This window comes from Phaenicophaeus curvirostris, chromosome 1 (genome assembly GCF_032191515.1).
Source record: "Phaenicophaeus curvirostris isolate KB17595 chromosome 1, BPBGC_Pcur_1.0, whole genome shotgun sequence".
In the NCBI taxonomy this organism is placed as follows: Eukaryota; Metazoa; Chordata; class Aves; order Cuculiformes; family Cuculidae; genus Phaenicophaeus; species Phaenicophaeus curvirostris.
Genome location: NC_091392.1, coordinates 179,528,049 through 179,543,886, shown reverse-complemented (window position 1 = coordinate 179,543,886; position 15,838 = coordinate 179,528,049). Strand labels below are relative to the sequence as shown.

The 15,838-nt window shown below is 43.9% G+C and overlaps 1 protein-coding gene across 1 annotated transcript; it reads right to left on the bottom strand.

Annotated features, from left to right (window-relative positions):
- Positions 1-2,350: 2,350 nt before the first annotated feature.
- CYSLTR2 (cysteinyl leukotriene receptor 2) lies at positions 2,351-13,494 on the bottom strand. Its single transcript, XM_069881533.1, has 2 exons — positions 13,164-13,494; positions 2,351-5,503 (listed from the first exon to the last, which is right to left on the bottom strand). The coding sequence occupies exon 2, from the start codon at positions 5,475-5,477 to the stop codon at positions 4,551-4,553; it is 927 nt and encodes a 308-aa protein (XP_069737634.1). The 5' UTR covers positions 5,478-5,503; positions 13,164-13,494; the 3' UTR covers positions 2,351-4,550.
- Between the last annotated feature and the right edge of the window lie 2,344 nt (positions 13,495-15,838).

The following is a 15,838-nucleotide window of genomic DNA, read 5'->3' as shown; positions in this document are numbered from 1 at the left end:
TGCCTAGAAAAATACAGCATGCAAGCAGTATTTCAGGGATGAGAAAAGCAGCCTTAAACATGTTGAAACTCTGCTAAGAGACTAGTTGCAAGGAGAAACCAAGTGCAAGCAGGGATGCTTCTGCATGGAGGGCTTCTAGAGCTGGACCTCAGAAGGGGCCTGGAACTGTCCTGCCAGAGACAGCCAGGCTCACTGCCTCCTGAACTGAAAGCTGGCAATACCTTAAGAAAAATCTGCACAAAGCACAGATCCCCTCTACAGGGATTTCCTTCCCCAAAATATCTTACGTAACGAAACACAGCTCCATTCTGAGTGAATCATCCCCAGCTGCATCTACCATGGGTGCTCAGAAGAGGACATAGAATCATCCAACAGCATTGTAACACCTGGAAATCAGACAGCAAACCTGATGAGTGAATCTGGCAGCTTCCACTCCAAGCACTCAAGCCATGCATGGAGCAATACAGGTGATGGACCAAGATCCAGAGCTTAATTTCTCAGCATCAGATACGCAGGCTCAAATTTTGCTCATGTGAGGAGTTAATGTGACTTAAGTGACTGGGCTTTGGCCCTTGCATTAGGCAGCTTTGTCCTTTCAGCTGTAAAATCAAAAGAAGGATAAGCAGTGGTGGAAATATTACCAGTTTTTCTAAAAGGAGAGAAGGGAATTTGAGACAAAGGAAACTTTAATTTCTTTGGTCTCCTTAAGCTACTGACTGGTGGCCGAACAGATGTAATTACATAACATCAGCTGCATGCAATTAGATATATTGCCAATATTTGCAGATGTTTGGAAAGATTCTTGTATATACACAGCACAACTGTCTGAGCACAGCCATGCAGGGACAGCCATATTTTGTCACAGGTCACAGCTGGTGGTGGCTGGAAAGCTGAAGCACCTTAAACAATACTGGGGTCTCTCAGAAAATGGGCACTTGCACTTCATTTGCACTGCCTTTTAGATAGGCTGTCATTCAAACTGTCTTAAATATGATGCAGGAAATAAAAAAGTTAGTCCAGGGATGGTGTCACTATTGCAACAGCATCTAATTCCTATTAACTGCAATTACACTTGGTTACTTTGGATGGATCTGATTTTTGCTCCTATTAGCTGGAGGGGCAGCAGGTCGTCTCTGTCTTGCCCAAAGGACCAAGAGAAGCATCGACAGCCCTAAGAAAGGGGAAAAAAGGTCCGATGACTGCCCTGCTGCCAGCACAATATGCTGTTGTAGCATAGAGGAACGTGCACCTCAAAAGGAGATGGTGAGCAGTGAAACATGCACCCCTTTCTGTGGACAGTCTTAGGAGCTAAAGCAAAATATAAGGTATGGTCACAGGATGCATGTTGAGGAAGGCAGAGAATAGATAATGAAAGTGAATGGGATAATACATTGCTTAAAATAAAAATGTGATTCTCCCCCCCTGTTGTGACATCGCCCTATCAGGAAAACGTAACCATGCATAGATCTGAACCAGGGCTAAAAAACAATATGAAGAGTGGGATTTCCTTGTGATGAGGGTCAAGTGATTCAGGCTGCAGTGAGATTACTTCAGAAAATGTTTGTATATCTCTGGTGTAGCTTTGGACTGGCAAATAATCTTTCTCCAGAAATACCAGAGTTTCTCTGAATAATAGGAAAACATGCATATGAAGCTAGAACATTTGCTGTTGCTTAGCTGTACCAGGCACTTAAAGCCTTCATTTCCTGTTCTTATGTCTCCTTCAAGCTCAAAAGTTTCCTGTTGCTTTAACTTTCTACGCACTTACCTAATCTCAGATACTCAGGAAAATTCAGGGAATATACCAAAACACTCTGTTTTGGTATGTAGTCCCTTGAGGGACCTAGAGGCATTGCTACTAATTTAACTCTCAGGAGCTTGATTTTTCAGAATAAATATATTGCCTTTTTATTTACTTCATCTTTTACTATGATGCTTCCACAGCAAAGATCCCTGGTCTTCATCTCCATGAGTAAAGACATGCAAGGGTACCAAATGGAGAAGTGACAATAAATGGGAATGTCACACACTATGCAGGTGTTATTAAAGCTGCATGCGAGGATCCCTAACAAGGATGATCCCAATTCTTTTTCCAAGTAACATAGAATAAAATCAAAATCTATTACTTTTCCTGCACCCCAGATTTTGACTGTTGTTCCCCACTATTTTGCCAGTGGGGAAGGCAGCAGGATGCTCTCACTCCTCCAAAGATGTTCCTTTCTTGTGAAATGATGTCCTGCTTACAGAAACTCAGTATCTGTTTCTTGGTCTTTCCCCTTCTGCACTTTGAGGAGATTCCTTGTTAGCTGTCCAATCAATAAAAAACTAATCTTTCACAACTAGAAAATCTAGTTTATTAAAACACAAGTGTGACAGTCAATTCAATTGCTAAGAAAGTTTTAGCATGGTCAATACAAAAAAACAAGTGACCTCATAATTAAAAGAGAGACATTCTCTAGGTGCAAATTTATCTGATAATAGAGCGCATTGCATGGATACAGAGGAAACATGCTAGTGAGATTATACTGTGGCTAATTTTTTCCATTCCCTTTTAGTATTTAACATGTACAGTATCTCATCAGAGGCTCCAAGATTGTCACTTGTTTCTGCTCAGGTTTACACATAACAGAAGAAAACCTTTCAATTTTTTGTCTGCCATCTCTCTGCACAGGCTACTATCTCAAACCCACTGTTATTGCAAACCAGTGGTAATATTCCCTTTCCTTCGACAGAATGGAACCAAGCAAAGCAGCTCACATTATTAGGTCAACTGTCAAGTATTCTACTGAGTTATTGAAATAAGGATTTGGTGCATGAATTTTAGTGAAGTTCCAACAAAACTCTGTGCTTACACCAAAGGCAACATACAGTGACCCAAACAGATTGACACTGCAAATAAACATAACCAGTAGATAGCCAAGAAAAATGTGACTTTTCAGTGATTTGCCAAGTACTTTTCCACCTGACCAGCAAGTATTTGTTTTCTGCATATTTCAGACAGAACTGAAAACTGCAAGCTGCAGTTTCGTTTGGGAGCAATAACACTGGTATCTTTGCTGACATAAACCATCCTTTGGGTGGATTTCACAGACAGGGAAGGCGTTCAGCATTTTTGTTAGTTTTCCTGCGGGGCAGGCTGCTTTCCTGAAAAACATGACAAAACTTCTTGTCTTTTTTTTCTTTTTTAAAAATGAAGTAATTAAAACCAGAATCTAGCTGTGGTCAAACTGAGTTTGGAGCCTGTTTTCACTTAATTGCAGGTGATCAGATTTTTTGGAAAGGTATTTTAGAAAATATTCAGAAACTTAAAAGTGCAGGCAGCCATTTAGAAAGATGTTCCAAAATACACATAAATGTATTTCCCCATTGCTTTCTAAAACAGCTCACCCTCTCCTCCTGTGCTGCCTGCTTTTCCTCTGGCTCCTGACTTAGTGCTTTCCCATTGCCTTGGTGTGTTTGACCTCAGGGAGTTCAAAGTAACTGGAAGTCAATCCTATGAAAAAAAGGGACCAGTTTCCTCCTCTGAGCAGGAAGGAGGTGAGGGATTAGGGATGCCTTTGGCAGCAGTTTGCTGTTGGACTGGTTTACCTGTGTGGAGAAAACCGCTTGCCAGCTACACGTTTGGACTAAAATAATTTTAAAAGTTTGTTTCTTGATCCCCATGTGGGGCCTGAGCTGCCTAACCTCAGCTTTCAGAAAAACCCTGCTAACACTGAGCATCAAACAAGTGTTTCAACGGCCAGTAAGGAATCAGCACATGCGCGACAAGCTGCAAGTTGCAGCCCAGCGCTCCATGTGCCTGTATCCTGACCTCACTGACAACACTCGTCTTACTCATAACGGTCCATGCTGATGCTGTTTGCCTGAAATTGTTATCTCACTTGACTATCAGTGATCTGGTAAGCAAAATACCTCAGTGGCCTCCTTAGAGTAGAAAATTCGGAAACATTAACGCCTTCTGAACAACCTAAGCCAGTGCCGGATCCTGTTTGGCTCTCTGCCTGCTTTGTAAGTGAGCCTCAGCAGAACGTTTCAATGCTGCTTTACATTTCTGTCATGTGCAAACCTTTGGCCAGTGCGAACTGGAACTGATGGGGCACCATGAAGCTGTTGGTTATCGCAGCCTCTGAACCAAGTACCTCTGACACACAAGGAAATGGAGCACAGGGAGATTAAGACACGGACACTGAGGTGGACAGGTGAGTAGTTTCCCTTCAGTCAGTAGTTGAGTATTGTGAAATGAAATAAATTGAACTCAGCAGAGAAGTAAGTCCCCTTCGATCCCTTGCCCTGGGCAGGGTGAATGCTAGATTTATCTACATTTTTAGGTGGAAGAGGGCCAGGGTTCACACACACTTGACCTCCGATCACTGGTTTTGCCCATCCCCAGTGAGCTCTCTCCAAGGCGCTCTTGCTGCAGAGGTGCCTGGCACTCAGCAGCGTGGCTGCAGACTGGCTAGCACCACTCAGCTTCTGCCGCTGAATAGAATGGACCCAGTCTAGATGTCCCATCAGAATCACATACATGTAGTTTTGGGATTCTGCATCTGCTACCTGCAGAACAAACTTCTGATTTTTGATTTGAAATTTTCAGCAGCAAAGTAATAGAGGACAGGATCGAGGCAGCTGTTCATGGAAGCAAAGCAGAAAGAGACCACCAGTGCTTTGTGCACAGGCAGGCTGGCCTGGCTGCAGCCGCTGTACATCAGGTAGAGAGTTCGCAGTATGTGATATGGCAGGAAACAGAGGAGGAAAAGGATGAGAGTGATGATGATGGTTGACAGTGCCTTCTTGCGACAGGCTGCATTCTTGCACTGTGGAGTCTTGGACTTGAGCAATGCTCTGACTGCGAAGACATAGCAGATAATAATTATGCAGAATGGCAAAATGAAGCCCACAACGAGGACAAAGCTGTTCATCATGAGAAGCCTGTGTGAGCTGGAGGGGTGAAGGTCTAAGCACTTGGTGTGATTACTGTACCCAGGGTTGTTTAACAGAGGGCTGGAGGCTGCCAACACGAACATCCATATGGCTGCACATATGATCCTGGCATACTTCATGTTGGTTACTTTCCAGTGTTTGAATGGGTAGACGATGGCTATGAAACGCACCATGCTGACCACAGTGAGAATATAAATACTGTAGTACATGTTCACATAGAAGCTGTAAGTCATGATCCTGCAGACGATATCACCAAATATCCAATGTGATCCCATCAAGAAATACGTGGCCCGAAAGGGCAAAGTGCTCACATACATGAGATCCGAAATAGCCAAGTTCTGCATGTAAATGTTTACTGGGGTCTTCCTCTGTGAAGGCTGGAAGAAAACATAAATAGAGAGGCCATTTCCAACAGTGCCCAAGAAGAAGAGAGAGATATACATGATGGGATAAATGGCTTGCTTGAAACTGTCAATGGTACAGTTGAAGGAGCTGTTGTTGTAGCTGTCGTTTAGTGCCATCTCAGAAACATTCATGGTCTAGAGCTGAGTTCTCAGTCTTTCTGTCAAAATGAAAAGAAATGGTGTGAGTGCTGGGTTACAGGTCAGGTAGGGAGCTCAGCTATTCAGGGCTGTTTTGCTAAGGGCACAAATTGCAAGTCACAGAGGGCAGTTGGAAGTAGAGGTTTCTGAATGAGTAATTACTTGTGATGTCCCTGTAAATACACATCTCAAGGCGTAAAGCCCCACATCATCTTTAAACAGTTTCAGTATTACAGCAGCTGGTTGTTGTCTCAACCTATGAAAGTGCTGCAGTCTTTTAAAGGTGAGTGGTCTGTGTGTGTGTGTTTAATGGCAATTCTCTAGTCTTCTCTGTGCAAAACTAGGCAACGTGCTGTCAGTGGTTTTGACTCCCCAGTTACATTCCATGGAAACACCAAAGCCTGAGCAGACAAGAAACCACTGCCCACTGGTAAGTCTGTGTTTCAAATCAGGATGAAAACCCAAAAGAATTGAATTTGTCTTTGGAAGCTACTGAAAGTTTTCTGGTATGGAGTTGGCAGCATGCCACTGAATTTTCCCAAGCAATACCAGAGGTACATTGTTATACATCAGAATGTAGAAATTAAGGCCATTTTGACCTCAAACACTGTGTAAATACTGTGCTAGTTATACATGGTTCCTTTTGAACTGCCTCCTCCTCACACTGTATTTCTTCTTTCTTGGGAGTTTCTGAAGGCTTCCTCTGTCTCTTTTTTGTGGGGCCTTTCCTTCATTTACCACTTTCACAACCTCTCTTGTGCTCAACTGCTCTGCATCAGACAGTGATCTACATGCACCACAGCTTCCAGGGCAGCCCACGTTTACAGCCCTGATGAAAATGGCCAGTGAGAAAATGGGCTCTGTTCACAGAGAGTGATGTTTCCCCACCTAGGAGACTATAATTCATTTAAATCAAAACCACTCATCACTAGAGCACTTTAAATACTATTTTTTTTCTTATTAGTCTATTCCTTGCTGAACCCCTGATTTTTTCTCTCAGATGACCGGCAGCTAGTAGTATTTTGAAAGGAAGGTTTTGGTGTTGTTGCTTGCTAAAATTGGCAGCAATTCACTCTTTGCATCTGCCAACATATTCTAGAGATGGAGCATAGAAAATTTTAGCCTAAAAACCAGAACTACATGGCATTTCTGGATGTATGAAAAAAAACACCTATTAATGTACCCCAGAGAGAGTGATAATGGGTTGATAGGACACGACTGCGTTGTATCTCTTGTTCTGGAGCTCACTGGCTTCACAATTTGAAATTAATTTGTCTGCATGGGTGGAGTATCCCCAGAGGAAAAAGTGGGCTCTAGATCTGGGTGCTTGGGGCTCCCAGTTACGTAGTGCGGCATTCCCAGTGTGCTGTAAATGGGAGATAATTTGTGAACTCAAGCCATGGCTTGGGACCTTGCGCTACATTCAGAGTGGCCCACAGTATATTTGCAGTGGTGTCTTAGAGTCCATCTGGATCGCTTAAATGTAGCAACCAGATGTACCCAGCAGTCAACTTTTATCTGGCACCACTGCAACAGGGAGCGTGGGAAGCTGGGGCTTCTAGACAAACAGAAGGAATGGCATATCTAAGAACAGGCAATAAACTTTGTTTTCAGTAAGAGCATCCAAACTCTCTCGTGGGTTAGGAACAACAGGGTGGGTTTCAGGTGGGTGACTGGACCTATAGGATCTCCTAAAAGACTTCAGAAGGAAGACTAGTAGTAAGATACAACTTCTCTCTGAGAAGAAAAAAAAGAGGAGAGAAAGGATCGCTGTGGATGTGGTCTTCCTGGACTTCAGTAAAGCCTTTGACACCATTTCTCACAGCATTCTGCTTGGGAAACTGTCAGCCTCTGGCCTGGACAGGCGCACACTCTCCTGGGTGGAAAACTGGTTGGATGGCTGGGCCCAGAGAGTGGTGGGAAATGGAGTTAACTCCAGCTGGAGGCCAGTTACGAGTGGGGCTCCCCAGGGCTCCGTGCTCTGTTCAATGTCTTCATCAATGATCTGGATGAAGGCATCGAGTGCACCCTTAGCAAGTTTGCGGATGACACTAAGGTGGGAGGTAGTGTTGATCTGCTAGAGGGTAGGGAGGCTCTGCAAAGGGATCTGAACAGGCTGGACTGCTGGGCAGAGTCCAATGACATGAGGTTTAAGAAGGCCAAATGCCGGGTCCTGCACTTGGGGCATAACAACCCTGTGCAGTGCTACAGACTAGGAGAAGCCTGGCTGGAAAGCTGCCTGGAGGAGAGGGACCTGGGGGTGTTGGTTGTCAGCCGACTGAATATGAGCCAGCAGTGTGGCCAGGTGGCCAAGAAGGCCAATGGGGACAGGACAAGAGGGAGGTTCAGGCTGGACACCAGGAAAACATTTTTCACGGAAAGGGTCATTGGGCACTGGCACAGGCTGCCCAGGGAGGTTGGTGAGACACTTTCCCTGGAGGTGTTTAAGGGACGGGTGGATGAGGCACTGAGGGGCATGGTTTAGTGTTTGATAGGAATGGTTGGACTCGATCTGGTGGGTCTTTTCCAACCTGGTGATTCTATGATTCTGTGAACAATCTGAAATGGGAGTCTCTCTTAAGCGGTACTGCAAGACTTCTCTCATGGAAACTCCCTAGCTGATTTTTTCTATATAGGAGTTTACCTGATGAAAGGTACCAAGTAGAAGCAGCTAATGTGTTCTGAGGCTCTGAATACAACCCTAGTAGGAAAAGAGAGCACATCAGCTGAGCAAGCAAAAAAGGCTTTTCTGAAATAATGGCTGCTTAAGTAGATTAGATGTAGAGTTTGGGTGGGTTTTTTTTAGTTTTCTTCACCTCTTTGAAGTCCTTTAGTAACACTTACATCTTGATTAGTATGGATTTTATAAACAGATGTTTAACTTCTACTACAAATTACAGATATTATAAATTACATCTATTTATTGTGAATAAATATTTTGCCTTTTGTCATAGCCTGTTACGAGTGTGGTTTACTGTAAGCAGTTAACAGAAGAGCATTTCTTCTCAAAGGCGAATCTCACATCCTTAGCAAATGGATGGGTGTGCGAACCAGGCAGAGAACAGGGAGAGCAAAAGCAAGAGGACATTTGTTTAATTGGAGGACATACTAAGCTAATAAAATTGCCCAAAAACTATAAGATTTTAAGCTCAGGATGCAGGTAGCAGCCTGGGGTGGGGGGTGGTGCAAATGACGTGTGGCTGCCTGCCTAGGGCAGGTTTTGTGCGTGTGTGTGCAGGGCTGGTGACCTGAAAGGATGAGGTTGGTTGTATTGGGGCAAGAATGGCTCAGCAGGAGCAAGGTAGGAGAAGGTCTGTCCAGGGAGCAGACCTTGGGGGTTGTCTGTGCAGATCTCCTGGGGGTGCTGTGGTCATTGTGGGCAACAGGGGTGAAGGTGGGATCTTTGGGGGTCAGCTACAAGGCAAGAGAGAAGCTTGGGACGCACTCAGTATTTCAGGGCATGGATGAGACTGTAGAGAGGAGAAATTGAGGTATGTAAGGAACTGCGGGATCATTTGGGACAAAGGCAAGCAATACAGAAATGAAAAACTGTACTGTACCCAGAGTGGAGCCAGGCTGCTGGTGCTGCAGATTGAAAGGTTTGCAGAGGAGTATTTAATTAGAAGCAACAGGGGAGCTGGTGGCATGGGAGAGCAAGTGGGCTGGACTGATGAGACCCATGAGGGGAGTGAACTCACATCCCATGCCCCTCTGAGAAGGCCAGCAGGGAAATAAACCTGACTGCAATAACTGGGGAAGACAAATGCAACTGTCCACAAGTCTAGTCGGCTGGTACACGCTACCTGGAGTGACTCCTATCTGGAGTGACTGAGGAAAGGCAAATCTTGCAAGTCACTGCACTGATTCTCACCGAGCAAAATGAGACAAGGGAGCTGGAAGGTTTGGCATGAGACAGCAAACCTGGTGCAAGGAGAACCACAGATACCTGCAGGAGAGACAATAATCTGTGGGAACTTGTGTTGCCATGCTACCAGCTTTATGGTAATGATAGCGGAGGATGCACAGGTGGAGGGAGGAGCGGCACTGAGCATGAAGGACTGACTATATTGTGCAACAGCGTGAAAGTATAATGGCTGAAGAGAAACACTGCAGAGTCCTTGTAGGCAGACATCCCATACTCTTATAATAAAAATACAGCTCTAGGAATGCACCATCAAACTCCTCATCATGATGATGATAGTCATCAGAAAATGCTAAGTGAGACTTGAAAGCCAAAAGCAGGCAGCAACAGCAGGAGATTTTCGGTGCTTTTATAAAGATGAGATGTTGCAGCAGAATAAAATATAATATCTATATGCAACCACTGCCTGATATCTAGAATAATTAATTCTACAAACAAATCCACAACACAAGACACTATTCTGCATTTCATCTTTAGCGCTACACAGGTCCTAGGTCAAGCAGGTTTGGTGGAAAGAGCCCTGTACTGGAAATCACAGTAGAAATAAGTTTGGCAGTGTTGTGGGACAGAGAAGCAGTCCCAGAAGGAAGAAGCCTACATAAGTCTGGAGACTGTTTAGAAAAACAAACATAAAATTCAACAAAACCTGTGTTAGAAGCCTACATTCCAGAAGAAATATATATTTTAATAGTTATTGAGCCCTATATCTATCAGTAGAATAGTTAGCAGGACTATTATGGGGAAGGGATCACCACTTAGAAAGCAGAAGGTTTGTCCAAACGAGGAGAACAGGAAAACCTGCATAATCACAGGTCAAATATTGAGAGGAAGCTAAGAGCATTAAAAATAAAAGAAGTTAAAAACACCTAGTAAGATGCTTAAGCTGATAGTAAGTTTTGTAAACTCACTGAAAGGCTGGTGAGGAATTGGCAGGGCTGCCCAACAGCAAAACATCTCTTAGGGACAACAAGACCATAGCAGAGAAACTCAGTGAATTCATTCTCCCCCGTCAAAGATGTCACGGTATTTTCACGTCTGATGCAGCAAACAGATCCCAGAAGCCATCTGCACTGGAGGGATGTGCATAGGAAGTATTAAACCAACCAGATAAGTGAGAGGGCAGTAAGTAATCAGGACCAGATGGCATTCAGAATTCGTATGAGTATCCTGAAAGATCTCAACTGTGGGACTGCTGGCCGAGGCACATAACCCACCATTACAATCAGGCACCGTGCCAGGGGACTGGCATTTGACCAGTGCAGCTCTCACCTACAAGAAGGACTTGAGAGGACAGCTTGAGAGCTGTGAGTCAGTTGTCTCAGTGCTGGGAGCTGCTGAATGCTGAGACTGATTCCCACCTCTGGTATGTTGTGGAGGAGTCTGTAGCGAAGAATAAAGGCACTGAGCTCATTGAAAGACCAGTCTGCTGAGAAAGAGTCAGCGCGTCTTGCGAAAAGGGAGATCCTGCCCCACTGAAGGGCTGCAAGGATGATGGATGAAAGGGTCCCAGCTCTGCACTAAGGGTTTCTTAAGGAATAAATTTGACAGAGATCTGGAAGGCATTTTCTTTTACAGGCTGAAAGCTGGCTGAAGGGTAAGAAGCTAAGGGTGGGGCTTAATGAATCAGCAATGGGATCCTCTAGGGTTTGGTACTCGGACCAGATTTGTTCAGTATCTTTGTCAATAACCTGGAGAAGACAGTTATCCAAGTGGCAGATGCCATGCTGATAGGGCAGCAGATGAGTGTTAGTGTATTTTAATGTAAGAAGATGCATGCTGGGGGAAATAATCTAAACCATGCCTATGTGCTATGAACTTGAAACTAGCTGTTAGATTCAGGAAAGGGCATTTGGCATTGGCATCACTGACCATTTAATGAAGTTATTTCTGCATTGGCTGCAGCAGCAGAAACAACCCAAAAATGTCAGCAAAATGAGTGGCATCATCAAGAAAGCTATGGAGAATAAAGTAGGGTGTCACCTTGAATAACACCTCCATGCATACCTGTAGTAAGCAGTTCTGGTTTCTACATCCAAGAAAAGAGATTATGGAAGTAGAGAAGGTGCATAGAGGGATAAGTGAAATTATCAAGGAGACAGAGAAAGGACTAAAAAGCCTGTGACTCTTTAGTATAGAAAGGAGGAAGCTAAAGAAGGATGTGGTCAAGATTTACAGATTCATGAAGGCGGTGGATAGTGTGAACAAGCACTGTTATTCATAGGGTCTTGCAATACAGGGACTTGGAGTGCTCAGCAGAGTTGTTGAAGTCTGCTTTTTAACAGGTAAATGAGTTTGCTTCTCTGTGCGGAGATAAGTGGGCAGTACTGGGAGCTTACTGCCAGAGCAAGCAGTGCAGGGAGGTGGCTCAGCAGGGCCGAAACAGGAATGAATAAATGTCAAGGCAATAGATTGGAAACAAACGACTGGGCAGCGATGTACCTTTCGGTGCCTACGGACAGCAGTCAGGAAGCTGGGGAAATGCAAGGGGTTGCCACCATCAGAGACGGAATACGGAGCTAGATGGATATAGGTCTGATCTGCTCCTGGTTCCTGGCAGTGTAGCAACGGCAGCTGACTTTACTGTGTTACACCTAACTCATGCTGATGAAATGAAACTGACACCTGTAGTGATATTAACACCGAGTTTCCAGCCTGCATATCAAAAAGCTGTTACTGGGAAAATGGCAATAATGAGCAACCCTGGGGTAACCCCTGTCTAGTGGAGGGCAGTCAGCCAAGGCATCGAGCACCTCAGCAGACAATGAGATCGATTTCCATGCCATGCCTGGACAGAAGGATGTGCTCCTTTTGAAAAGGTGTGGTAAAGGGGTGCTGCTGCTAAAGGTATAAATATGAAAACTCCACTGTATCTAGAAGTGTAAACGTGAGACATTCAGTTTCCAAACTGCCGATCTTGGATCACTGCTCTGAAACACTGCGTTCGCTAGAAGGAACTACCAAAGAATCAAGTTTTAGCTAAAGTGTTCTGCATAGGCAAAGTTAAATAGAGAAATCAGGCTAATCATTCAAAACATAGTTCTTTGCTACGTTAAGGGATAAATACATAGATCCTCTTGTATGCCAGGAGAAAGAGGTGCTCTCTGCACCTATCACAATAACCCCTTGTCTGAAGACGACCCCAGACACCACAGGCTTATGTTCATTGTTCAAACAGGAAGGGAGTTACGGTGCCACTGCTATATTGAAAAATATTTGCGTTTGCCACTGCACTTTTGTGAAAAACAGAAGTTCTCCTGTTATTTAAAGTTCCCTTTGGCTTTTTTTCCTAGCATTCACTTTGTGTTTCAGGAGCAGCGACACCAACAGTAAATGTAACAGGATGTAATATTTAGAATTAATACTAAATTCATCAAAACATGGCATTTTGTTAACTTTCCTTCATGTGCAATAATGAAAAAAAAACCCCAAGTATGATATTTAGCATCTTTTATTTTAAAAGTCTGACAAAACCCAAATACGTGTTTTTCAACTAGTTAAAACCGAGACTCACTTAATTAAATGCACAATTTGATTGTTATCGTCCATCTGGCAAACATTCCTAGTTACATAAATCTACTCTTTCTTTCTGCCAAAAACATTCTCAAGACTGGCTTTGTCATAGAGAAGTTTAGTTCACAATCAGATCTTCTGGCAAATCAAAAGCTTACTGCAAGTAATAAGAAATACAAGTAGGTTGTATTTTAATCATTGCAACCATTTTTATCTACATCAGAAAAAGCAGACAAATCTTGTCCTACCTCAGTTCCTGTGCCTTCTGGTATGTTCAGTATTTCTTTCTTCTGCTCGTTTTTGCTCACAACTTTCAGTTTAGTTTGTGGAAAGGAAAACCATGAAAACTTGACGCAAAACTCAAGTGCTATTTATGCAGAAGCCACAGAAAAGCAATGACTAGTAGGAAAGGGAAGTAAATCCTGATTAAAATATCTTACACCTTCTTAAGAGAGAAACATTCTCAGCTCAAGGAGTGGTGCAAGCAATCACATGGCAGCCTTTCATAATTCTTACCCAATAAAAGAGACTCTGCAGCTACATGCCATGTTGGGAAGCTTTCTGGATTTCTGTATTTGGGTCCACACTTCTATATATATGCTTTCAATATTCCGAGTTACTAGAAATATTAGAGAAGATACTCATAAACTTCACATGGATTCTTAGAGATGTAGTTCTTGGAATTATGGAGAAGACATGTTGGGGTTATTTCCCAGGCTTTTCAAACAGAAGCCAGAGGATAAACAATATTGTAAGCACGTTTCTAGGAATTGATGCATAGTTTCATTCAGCTCATAGTTCAAGGCTGAGTTTATAGACCTGAGGGACTAATTTTCCTTGAATTTTGATAGGAACAGAATACATTGCTCTTTTAGGCCAAGTGGCTGCTGCAGTGAATGCCTTAATCCCCCTTAGCGTTCAACCATTTCTCAGAAGAGCAATGCTAATTGCACAGATGGGTGCTCCAAGACCACTGCAGTTGTGTAATAGGTATCTACATACACTATAGGTATAACACCTTGAATATTCTTCTTTCGTGCTGTCAGCTCGTGCAGGTACACCAGACCCATTCAAGCACTTTCTGTTTGCCCTGTTGTATTTTGCATCGGCAGCAGGTTAGGAATCCTGGAATACACACGGCTTTATACAACAGCTCAGCAGGTGAGGAGTCCCCCAAAACACCTTCTTGCCACCCACATTTACAGTTGTCCATGCCCTAGAATGCTTTGGGTAATAACTGTAATTTCTCCTCCACTGGCCATTTGTGCCTGATTTTCATTTATTACTCTTCATTCATGGACTCGAAAGGAGGCTAAGTGGTCCTCTGAGCATGCCTCCCATGCGGGGTCATGGTGGCAAAATGCAGTGGCGGCAGAGATTCACATCACCAGAGCTCACAAATCCCTATATCCATGGAGGGCGTACATATAGCTTGCGAGCAGCTTTGTGGCTGTTTTTTCATCATGGGGCTAAAAAAAGGATGTAGAAAACTAGCATAGCTAGGAACTATTCTAAATCCATCATTCTTCAGGGCAAGCTCAAAATCCATGAGTGGTGTTTTTTAACATTGGGCTACATTTGCATTGACAGAGCAAAATAAGCTTAAAAAGCTCTCTGATAGAGTCACACATCAAGTCAATTTTCAGGGTGCGGCGTGATGGTGAATCAAGACCCTCCTGAGACCACTGGTCCCTGACTTAGACTTTGCCAGCTCTCATGACACTTAAGTCCATGGACAGGTGTCCTCTTCCTTATTGCTTTCTACAACTACCTGAAAGGAGGTTGTAGAGAGGAGGGTGCTGGCCTCTTCTCCCAAGTGACAAGGGACGGGACAAGAGGGAATGGCCTCAAGCTCCGCCAGAGGAGGTTCAGGCTGGACATCAGGAAAGAAATTTTCATGGAAAAGGTCATTGGGCACTGGAATGGGCTGCCCAGGGAGGTGGCTGAGCCACCTTTCCTGGAGGTCTTTAAAAGACGAGTGGATGAGGTGCTGAGGGGCATGGTTTAGTGTTTGATAGGAATGGTTGGACTCGATGATCCAGTGGGCCTTTTCCAATCTAGTGATTCTATGATTCTGTGATTCCAGCTGTGGCTGCATCAGCCACTTTTGTTACCGCCCCAGCTGTTTCTCTGTCTGCAAAGTTGTGCCTGCAGAGTGGCTTGCTTGTGCTCCCTGACCCTGTTCAGTCGACAAGGCAAGTACTGTAGGCACTGTCTCTGCTTACCCAGCCCCTATGTACTGAAGCAGGGTAGAAATGACCCCATGAGCAGGATGCAGCTGCTTCAGCCAGCAAAGTCACAGCCAGAAGCCACCTATGACCTTGATGTTCACTTGGGAGATGCCCCAGTAACTCAGACTGTATCTTATCTGCAACGGACAGAGACTAATTTAGGCGTTGCAGTAGCAGTCTGATGACATCTCCATCACATGGCACGTGGTGATAATCACTCTGGGACTAATAAACAGGATGTTCTCAGATACACAAGGTCAGAGACAGAAGCACGCGGACAAGCTAGACATCGATCACATTTTATTTTCCTGAATGTGGCTTGAGAATATCTCTTTCACCATATGATATAATTATCTTCATTGCCTGGATAATTTCCCACATTCTTCTTAAACACCCTGCTTTCTGGAGACTACTGTCTCCTCCCTTTTATAAAGTAATTCTGTATTTTGCTTTTCGCCTGGCTTTGAATAAATGAGGTTGGCTGCCAACACACCCTGCACCTGATGAGCTAGATCCGGACTAACTGCTTGGGATTTTTTAGAAACCGTCACTGGATGACTCAGCTTCCGAGGGGAGTTTATTACATTTCTTACTAACAAAAACTTCAGTAATTCGGGAGAAGACATCTCAGAATATAATGAGGAATCAAAAGATTTTCATCACAAGATGCTGAGTGCATATTGCATAGTCAA

Excerpts from the sequence above, each read along its gene's own strand:
- CYSLTR2 (XM_069881533.1), bottom strand. The coding sequence starts at position 5,477 with ATGAATGTTTCTGAGATGGCACTAAACGACAGCTACAACAACAGCTCC.